The following is a 9,754-nucleotide window of genomic DNA, read 5'->3' as shown; positions in this document are numbered from 1 at the left end:
CTTTGATGTCACCAGTGTATATCTTCATTTATATATATATATCTCTTAATTTGTATACCAGCGATGTTACCATTACTAACATGCTACTGTTAATTATATATTGCTAATTTATGATGATTCTATTGTGAGGTTGAAGTCTTTCTGGATAAAAACAACTCAATTTGATGGCACCCATGTTTTATTTGTACTACCTCATCAAGTTACAAATTCCAAAAAACATCCAGAAGTTTGTTTCATAGAAGTTTCCTCTACAGGCCTTCTTCACCTTGCCCTGCTGTCATGACTTAAACATGGTGCTCCAAACGAATCAATCATGAAGTGCTGTGTGAGGTGTAATTGATTGGTGGGGGTGGTGTTGGTGTGTGTGTGTGTGTTGGGGTCATTAATGGAATAGTGTGGTGGCAGGGAGTTGACCCCTGGGCCAGGTTGACCTGCTCTGTTCTCAGTGCCAGCTTCTTCAACACTGCATGAATGATGGTAATTTGGTGAAGTGAGGTGAGGCGTAAATACCATCACTCTTCAATGGCCTGGGTGCACCTTCCCCCCCTTCCTTCCTCTCTGCTCTCCTCTAATTTCCTTTCCCTACACACTTCCCCACATGACAAACTACTACAGTTTACTATGAAATACTATAGTCCTTACTATAGAATGCTGTAGTAAACTGTAATACACTGTAGAATACTATACTCCACACTGTAGTATCCCTCTATCGTGTACTTCTTACTATAGAATTTTGTAATATACTGTATAATACTATACTACACACTGTTGTTGTATCCCTTGAGTGTGTTTTTCTTACATTATAATATTGTAGTATACTGTAGAATACTATACTACACACTGTAGTATCCCTCGACCGTGTCTTCTTACTATAGAATATTGTAGTATACTGTACTCCACACTGTAGTATCTTTTGATCATGTGTAGTACCTACTATAGAACTGTGTAGTATACTATAGAATACTATACTACACACTGTAGTATCCCTCGATCGTGTATTTCTTACACTATAATATTGTAGTATACTGTAGAATACTATACTACACGCTGTAGTGCTTACTATAGAATTTTGGAGTATACTATGGAATATTATACGACACACTGTAGTATCCACTCAATCATGTAGTGCTTAGTATAAAATTCTGAAGTAAACTGTAGTATACTGTCAAATAATATACTACACACTGTAGTATCCCTCGATCATGTGTAGTACTTACTATATAATACTGTGTAGAATCCTACAATTTTATCCACAAAAACAGTACCGTTTTTTTAATTAAAGTAATACTACAGTATTCAATTTGCATATGCCCCACCCATTCCCATCCCCCATGTCCCAATTTTTGCCACCCATGAGTGAGAAACCTACATGCCAAGTATAGAATATATATTGTGTTCCCTAAAGGTTATAGAAAAGACCAGAAGCGTTGAATTATCAATTCATATTACAATCAAAGATAATAAAACAAAAACACTTAGTAAATACTACAGTAATTACTTTAGTATATACTATAGTTTTTGAAATATAGTAATACTACAGTATTTATACTAGAGTAAACTGTAAATACTACGGTCATGTCTGAAAAAACACTACAGTGAATACTACAAGAAAGGCTGCAAAAACACTACAGCTACAGTATATAAATATAGTAATAGTACAGTATTTATACCATAGTATACTATATTATTTTTTTATGTGGGTCTATCATCCATCTTTCTCTCTTTGCTCCCCTCTGTTCATCTATTCTTTCCTCTCTTCTCTCTCCCTTCCTTGCCTCCCATCTCGCTCTCTCCCTTCCCTGCCTCCCATCTCGCTCTCTCCCTTCCCTGCCTCCCATCTCGCTCTCTCCCTTCCCTGCCTCCCATCTCGCTCTCTACCTTCCCTGCCTCCCATCTCGCTCTCTCCCTTCCCTGCCTCCCATCTCGCTCTCTCCTTTCCCTGCCTCCCATCTCGCTCTCTCCCTTCCCTACCTCCCATCTCGCTCTCTCCCTTCCCTGCCTCCCATCTCGCTCTCTCCCTTCCCTGACTCCCATCTCGCTCTCTCCCATCCCTGCCTCCCATCTCGCTCTCTCCCTTCCCTGCCTCCCTTCTCCTCTCTTCTCTCCCACATCCCAATAAGAGAGTAAATGGGACAACAAACCACAATACAACGTTCAATCAGCCCTCACAAACAAGAGCTCATTCTAAATGCAACACTTCCCTTTGCATATCCATTACTCTTGTTAAAGCATTGCTTTGTTGTGTGTCATCATCATGGCTCCTCTGTATCAGTGATGTATGGGGGTATTGGTAGTGAGCTCATCTTCATAAGGAGTTTCATTCAACTGTCAGATCCTTCTGTGGCTGTGTGTGCTTCCTCAGATACAATGAATGTGAATACATTCCAGAGAGCTGTCCTGATGTCCTGCCTCACCATTTACACTTATCATCTGAAGAAGTGTGGGGGTGTGAAGAGAGGGAGAGAGAGAAAGAGAGAGAGAGAGCGACACAGACACAGACAGACACGGAGAGACAGGAATATAGAGAGAGAGAGAGAGAGAGAGAGGGGAAGAGAGAGAGAGAGAGAGAGAGAGAGAGAGAGAGAGAGAGAGAGAGAGAGAGAGAGAGAGAGAGGAATAGAGGGAGAGATGGAGGGAGAGATAGAGAGAGAGGGTGAGATAAAGACAGAGGAATGGTTTGAAAAATACAGATCATTGTGTTGGGGGTTGTCTTTTCCCTATGAGATCTGTTGTAAACCAAAACACTCTAAGTCAGACAGAGGCCTTATTCCCTATATAGTGCACTAATTTGGAATAGGAACAGTAGTGTGCCATTTAGGACACAGGCGTATAGTGTAGCAGACAGAAATACATGGTTAGTGGCCATGGTTCTAGTCTATTTCTGCTCTAGCTAACTTCTCCTCATCTTGCCAAGGCAACAGTGTAGCACTGCTGAATGCAGAAACAGTCTGTCACTCAGCCAGGCACGCACACCGGCCGGCCGGCAGGCAGGCGGGGCTGCAAGGTCAGTGCTCTGTGAAGCGTTTTATAGTGGTTGTAGAGCAACTTCAGGTCAACCTGTCTGGCTGTGATAAGCAACAGACCAATGGGTTAAGTATGTAGAATAGGATAGAGTGGTGTGGGGGCTGTGCTTTGGCAAAGTGGGTGGGGTTATATCCTTCCTGTTTGGCCCTGTCCGGGGGTGTCCTCGGATGGGGCCACAGTGTCTCCTGACCCCTCCTGTCTCAGCCTCCAGTATTTATGCTGCAGTAGTTTATGTGTCGGGGGGCTAGGGTCAGTTTGTTATATCTGGAGTACTTCTCCTGTCCTATTCGGTGTCCTGTGTGAATCTAAGTGTGCGTTCTCTAATTCTCTCCTTCTCTCTTTCTTTCTCTCTCTCGGAGGACCTGAGCCCTAGGACCATGCCCCAGGACTACCTGACATGATGACTCCTTGCTGTCCCCAGTCCACCTGGCCGTGCTGCTGCTCCAGTTTCAACTGTTCTGCCTTATTATTATTGGACCATGCTGGTAATTTATGAACATTTGAACATCTTGGCCATGTTCTGTTATAATCTCCACCCGGCACAGCCAGAAGAGGACTGGCCACCCCACATAGCCTGGTTCCTCTCTAGGTTTCCTCCTAGGTTTTGGCCTTTCTAGGGAGTTTTTCCTAGCCACCGTGCTTCTACACCTGCATTGCTTGCTGTTTGGGATTTTCGGCTGGGTTTCTGTACAGCACTTTGAGATATCAGCTGATGTACGAAGGGCTATATAAATAAATTTGATTTGATTTGATAGAATGGAGTAGAATAGAATAGGTGAAGCAGACAATTAGACTCCCATTCAAAGCAATGCTCTGTGGTGTGTGGCTGGATCCGACATGGGACCATATTGGGTGTCATGTGGAAGTTTTCTTCAGTCAATACTTGGCACATCCTCACCCAGAATTCAGTGTCTTTCTCTGTCTTCTATATGTGTACAATTCTTGATATTCTCATGACCATATCGTGGAACATCTCAAGTTTATGTGGAATTTAGAATTGGAATTTAGAATTCATCCTACCTATTCCATTTCTGGGCTGATTGGTTAGCTCACAACAGGGCTCTGGAGATAACGAGATGAGAATGGAGTGGGCACACATCCAGCACTGAAGGACTGGAGCGACGGGAGAGAGGGATAAACACAGGCAGGTGTGTTTACATAGCTAACGGATTAGCAGCTGAGCTAGCCTGCTGTTCACTTCTCTCTGTTGGGAAGGGATGTCTGGTGTGTTTAGAATTTAGAGCAGTGGTTCCCAACCAGGGGTACTAGGACCACTGGGGGTACTTGGTCTATCAACAGGTGGTACTTGAGAAGACTTTTAAGACCATAGGCTTTTTCTGGTAAAATGCACATGAGGGGGTACTTCAGGAGTACTCCGGGCAGAGCAGAATTCAGTTGGTGGTACAGTAACCGAAAAAGGTTGGGAACCACTGATCTAGAGCAGTGTTTCCCACCTCTGGTCCTCTAGTACCCCCAACAGTACACAGCCCCAGACAAGCACACCTGATTCAACCTGGCAACTAATAAGGCCCTCAAAGAGTTGAATCAGGTGTGTTTGTCCGTGTGTGCTGTTGGGGACCACTGATAGAGGTTCATGTTCAGTAAACATGGACTTGGATGAGTGCCTATATGGTCATAATGATTATAGTGGTGTTGGCTATAGTAGTGTTAAAGAGCAAAGTATATTTAAAGATCTCAAATGGCAACACACAAACAGATGAGTTACATAACTTCCTGGTTTTACAACTTCTCTGTTTGTATGGTTCCATCTGAGTGGTTTAAATATACTTTCCCCTTCTGTTAATCACTGATGAGAATCACTGATGGGAACTGACCAGGGGCGGACTGGGACCAGAAATCGGCCCTGACATTTCTAACACATCGGCCCAGACCACCCCTGGAACTGACTGGGTAGGTGAGGAAGAAATAATAAGATGATAGCAGGAAGGAAAGGAAGCATTGTAAAGGGACCTATTTGGACAAACATGTAGGCCTATATATCTACTGTTGGTTCTGATAGGTACAATTAGTTGACACTGACCTGAGAAAAGTTGAGCATTTTTAGCATGACTGATTATGGTTAGCATTAGGAGAGGGTAAGCTGATCTTAGATCTATATCTAAAGACCCAAGTTGGACCGTTTGGTTCTCTCCACCTTTCGGGGGCAGTTTGACGGTGTAAACAGCCTTGACCGCCTGTCCGTTCCGCAGTAGCATGGTGCAGGTGTAGTTCCCAGCCGTGTCCTGGGTGGGGGACAGGGGGACCTCGGTGCTGAGGCGACCCGGGCCAGAGGAGCTCCACTTCAGCGTGCGACTCTGGTTCTGGTGGCTCCACACCACCTGCTTCACCTGGTGGATGGAGGATGATGGATTGGGTTTATACAGTGTGTTCTTTATCCACCAGGGCCGTGTTCAGGGGACTACGCAATAGAAAACTTACAGCAGAAAAAAAGTGTTTCTAATTGGAAAAGTCCAGGTTGTCCTTCCCTGTTTTAGTCAGTGTTCCGTTTTGTGCCTAATGAACTCAGCCCAGGTGCTTAAGGAGCCATTTTGTGCCTGAAAGCTCACCACACATCAGCTAACTATGACAGTGAAGAGATGAGGGATGAATATTGCCAGTCAGGGGATGGTTACCTACCTGGGAGCGCTCTGTATACTGACACGTCAGGACCAGGGCTGATGGAGAGTGTCTGGCTTTCACTGGGATGGAGGGAGGGAGGAGAGAGTGGAAGGCAAGGGAGTAGGAAAGAGAAAGACAATGTGAGGTAGGGATAAGGAGAGAGTGAAGGAAGTACCAATAGGGGGTAGTCAGGGGCCAAAACGAGAAGGGAGATGGAAGGTGTTGGGGGGGGGGGGACAATGAGCGAATCAGAGATGGTCCAAAATAATATACATTCATTACACAGAATTGCTTCTAATGTGTCGCATGATGGTGACTGATGCCCCATGTCTCATCGAACCCCAATGAGGATCAATCTGGGTGTAATCAAGCCCTACAGACACACATGTCTCTGTCAGTGATTACAGTGTTTAATGTGTGCCTCCCACAGCCTGGTGGGAGAACGGCTGGTATAATCATACATAATTACACCCCTAATGAGGCAGGTTAAAAATATATGGGTCCGTGGGGCTGTATGTGTGTGTGTGTGTATGTGTGTGTGACAGATGTGTGGAGCAGGGTGACAGTGACAGATCGCTTGGTCATGTCTGGGCAGCTGTAATGGCTGCCAGAGGGACAGTGATTATTAAAGCCTTCCAAGACCGCAAAAATGGACAGACGGGTGTGTGAGTATGTGTGTGTGTTTCTGCGTGTGTGGGAGTTGGACAGTATTTTTAGTCTTTGTTTTTATTCATACCAATATCTCTATATCAGATATAAATACATAACTCTTCTCTCTTCACTCCTCCCTCTTCCCCTCTGTACCTTGGAGGATGCTAAGCAGGGTCCTCTGGCTGAACACGTTGTCATTGAGGAAGACCTCACACATGTAGAGGCCTCCGTCGTTCAGCCCTGGGCTCAGCAGGAAGGAGAAGAAACCCTCTTTTGGGGTAGACAATGGCCCGTCCAGGCTCAGCTGGGCATGAGTCTAGATCAATCAAATTCATTCAATCTCAATTCATTCAAAAATGTATTTATAAAGGCTCTTTTTACATCAGCAGTTGGCATAAAGTGCTTTTACAGTAACCCGGCCTGGACCCTGTGGAGCAGGCAGAAACAGAAGCACTGTAGCTAGGAAAACCCCCTTGAAGGAAGAAACCTGTAGAGGAACTCAGTTCATACGCACGTAAGCATGAACATATACACACACATCCTCTTCTGGGTGTACCTTGCTCTGCTCTGTGCGGTCCCTCCAGCGGTCGTACCCGTAGACCAGGGTTGTGGTGTTGATGTTTCTGCTGTCTGGGGGCTTCCAATAGAGCAGGACATAGTCGCCCCGCATCGGAGGGCAGGCGAGGGTGAGAGGGGTCTGGGTGAGACTGGCCATAGAGATCTGAGCACCTAGGGAGGGGGAGAGGAGATGGAGGGGGAGGGAGAGAAAGAGAGAATGGGGGGAATGGGGAGAGGAAGAGAATGAGAGGTATGTAAGTGAGAGAGAGAACGTGAGAGATAAGAAGAGAGCGAGAGAGTGGTGGGGGAACAGTGAGAGAAATATGTAGGGAAGATGGTGGGGTTGAGAGATATAGAGAGGAGGATGAGTGACAGAAGTGGCAGTGGAGAGAGGAACAGAACAGACAGAGGAAAAGAAAGAGAGATAGAGAGAGGTGCACAGCAGCAATAGGATTATGTCATTATGTTTCTGAGAGATAGCTGGTCCCTCAGTAAGGTCAGTTTGTATTGTGCTGCTTGATCCAAAGGCTGCTGACTCTGTGTTTTAGCTAGACTAGAGTCTACTGTACATGGTGACGACACTCACTATGGCTTATATTGGTGAACGAGGCCACATTCATACCTAGAGAGAGGGAGAGAGAGAGGGTGAGAGGGAGAGGGAGAGAGAGGAAGAACGACAGAGAGGGAACAAGGGCGTGAGAGAGAAAGGGACAGAAATAAAACATTTGGGTTAGTGTGGGAGCAGTGGATATAGTGGGAGCACATATAAACACTAGTCAATTATATAACGATGCCAATACAAGGCCGATCTAGATACAATGCTTTACTTGGAGTATTGAGATTGAGATTAATTCACCCCCCCCCCCCCCCCCCCCCCCCCCCGTCATATCTCACCATCCACGCGGAGGTCCACAGTGAAGGGGAACATAGGGGAGCTGCTGTTACCCCTTGGGTACACCTGGCAGATGTATACCCCCTGGTCAGTGAGGCGTATCTGGGGCAGCTTGGCAAAACCCCCCTCTGACCTCCTTGCCAATCGTAGGGGCGTTCCGCCAGGGGACAGCCAGGTTACCTCGGAAACGGCGGAGGCGGGGGACACTTCTGCCATCAGACGCAGTGTGCTGTGCTGAGGGAGAGTGGCTGAAGGAAAGATAGAGACTGGGACCGATGTAGGAGGTAGGAAATAGGAGAAACGATAGAAGAGATAAAAAACATGTGGGATATTGCTACTACTGTCTGACCTGATTGTGTCAAATAAAGTGGGCATTGGGAATTATTTACACATAATATTTGTATCAATACCATCACAACTGTATATTACATGTATATGGACATACTGTAACGGTAGTTTTGTGTGCAGGACCACAGTTCTATACCTGTGAGGACGGCTAATAGTATGATCTTCTCTCTCAGTTTCTTCTGTTGCTGTATAATCAGACAGGAGTAGCGACCCTTGTCCTCCATTTTGGGGATGAACAGCAGAGAGAAGTCCCCAGTTTCCTGAAAGTTTGAGTCAACCAATCGCATGGAAGCCTTTGAGGCTGCCCCCGAGAACTGCTGCCTCTCATTGGCCGAGAGGACCAGTTTCCAGTGGTCCACGCTAGGAGACTTCATCTTCCAATTAATGCTCACAGAACCGGTGAGAGGCCAATCAACACAGGGTAAGGTAACTTCCCTGCCAACCATTGTCACAACGATATCACTCCAGTCAGGGTCTGATGATGACAAAAAACACACAAAAAAACAAGTGAGTGAAATAGTGATAGGTCTAACCTTCCAATGGGCTTACAGGGGAACTTCTGCCATGGCTGCTCACACCTATCCAGCTCTATGTGCTCTGTAAAAACTAAAGGTGCTCGTAGAATGGGGTTGCAGTTGGATCAGGCTCTGGCCTCACTACTGATAGAATCGACCTGAGGAGATAAGAGGTGACTAGTTCTGGAGCCACAATCAACACTCAGACTTAACCCAGAGATGCTCAGCTCTGCTTCTAGAGGACTCTCAAATGGCACCCTATTTCTTAGAGCCCTGGTACAAAGTAGTGCACTATATAGGTAATAGAGTGCCAGTTGGAACGCATCCCCAGGTTTGTATCCTTCCTTTCTAATCAGTAACTGATTTAGATCAGGAAGAGCCAGTGTGTTGTGGACTCTTTAAGCCCAATCAATGGCATTAATGGACCAATTAAACGCCAAGGAGTGTTGAGAGCCAGCCAGACTGGACGGATTAGAGATGTGTATCCCTGGTTTGACCTTCAAACGACAGGAATATTTGTAAACCTCTACTGAAATACTACCTTATTCATAAAATATCAAATGTATTTAAAAGCCCTTCTTACATCAGCTGATATCTCAAAGTGCTGTACAGAAACCCAGCCTAAAACCCCAAACTGCAAGCAATGCAGGTGTAGAAGCACTGTGGCTAGGAAAAACTCCCTAGAATGGCCAGAACTTAGGAAGAAGCCTAGAGAGGAAACAGGCTATGAGGCTATAAAAAAAGGCTATAAAATACTACCTTGATTATTTTGAATGTTATGTTTTCCACATACTTTCTGATAAAAAATCCACTGAACACCGACAGAAGAATCTCACATTCGTTTTCAGCTTCAAAACGAGTGAGTAACCAAGTCATAACAGAGAATACTTGCAAGTGAAGGAAATTTGTGCGATGTCATCTATCAATGGTTCAAATTTCACCATACCTTTAGTGGTCGTGTCAGATTGAGTGATGAGCATCGCTGAAGAAGAAATAAGAACAAAGAGGAGACATCTAAACTCCATGGTCCAAGCAGAGGCAGCCAAGCAGGTGTAAAGTCAACTCACACACAGACCCACACACACTCTCCACTAGCACCCACCACCACCACAAACAACAACACCCTTCTCATCTCCAGTTTACTAGC

General features: G+C 45.4%; 1 protein-coding gene across 5 annotated transcripts in view; it reads right to left on the bottom strand.

The window, feature by feature from the left end:
* Positions 1 to 9,754, bottom strand: part of g6fl (g6f-like) — a 12,779-nt gene extending 3,025 nt beyond the window's left edge. For 2 of the 5 annotated variants that reach the window (XM_031786919.1, XM_020497901.2), the window contains exons 1-8: positions 9,554 to 9,729; positions 8,229 to 8,567; positions 7,747 to 8,010; positions 7,439 to 7,474; positions 6,851 to 7,023; positions 6,448 to 6,610; positions 5,662 to 5,723; positions 5,180 to 5,372 (exon numbers count right to left, since the gene is read on the bottom strand). In XM_031786919.1, coding sequence (XP_031642779.1) covers positions 5,180 to 5,372; positions 5,662 to 5,723; positions 6,448 to 6,610; positions 6,851 to 7,023; positions 7,439 to 7,474; positions 7,747 to 8,010; positions 8,229 to 8,567; positions 9,554 to 9,632 — 1,309 coding nt within the window. In that variant the 5' untranslated portion in view covers positions 9,633 to 9,729. Of the gene's footprint in view, positions 1 to 3,770; positions 4,138 to 5,179; positions 5,373 to 5,661; positions 5,724 to 6,447; positions 6,611 to 6,850; positions 7,024 to 7,438; positions 7,475 to 7,746; positions 8,011 to 8,228; positions 8,568 to 9,553 lie in introns of those variants that run through there. The other 3 variants (XM_031786922.1, XM_031786920.1, XM_031786921.1) reach the window with 3 other exon arrangements.

This window comes from Oncorhynchus kisutch, linkage group LG13, assembly GCF_002021735.2.
Source record: "Oncorhynchus kisutch isolate 150728-3 linkage group LG13, Okis_V2, whole genome shotgun sequence".
Taxonomy (NCBI): domain Eukaryota; kingdom Metazoa; phylum Chordata; class Actinopteri; order Salmoniformes; family Salmonidae; genus Oncorhynchus; species Oncorhynchus kisutch.
This window is presented reverse-complemented; position numbering and strand designations above follow the sequence as displayed.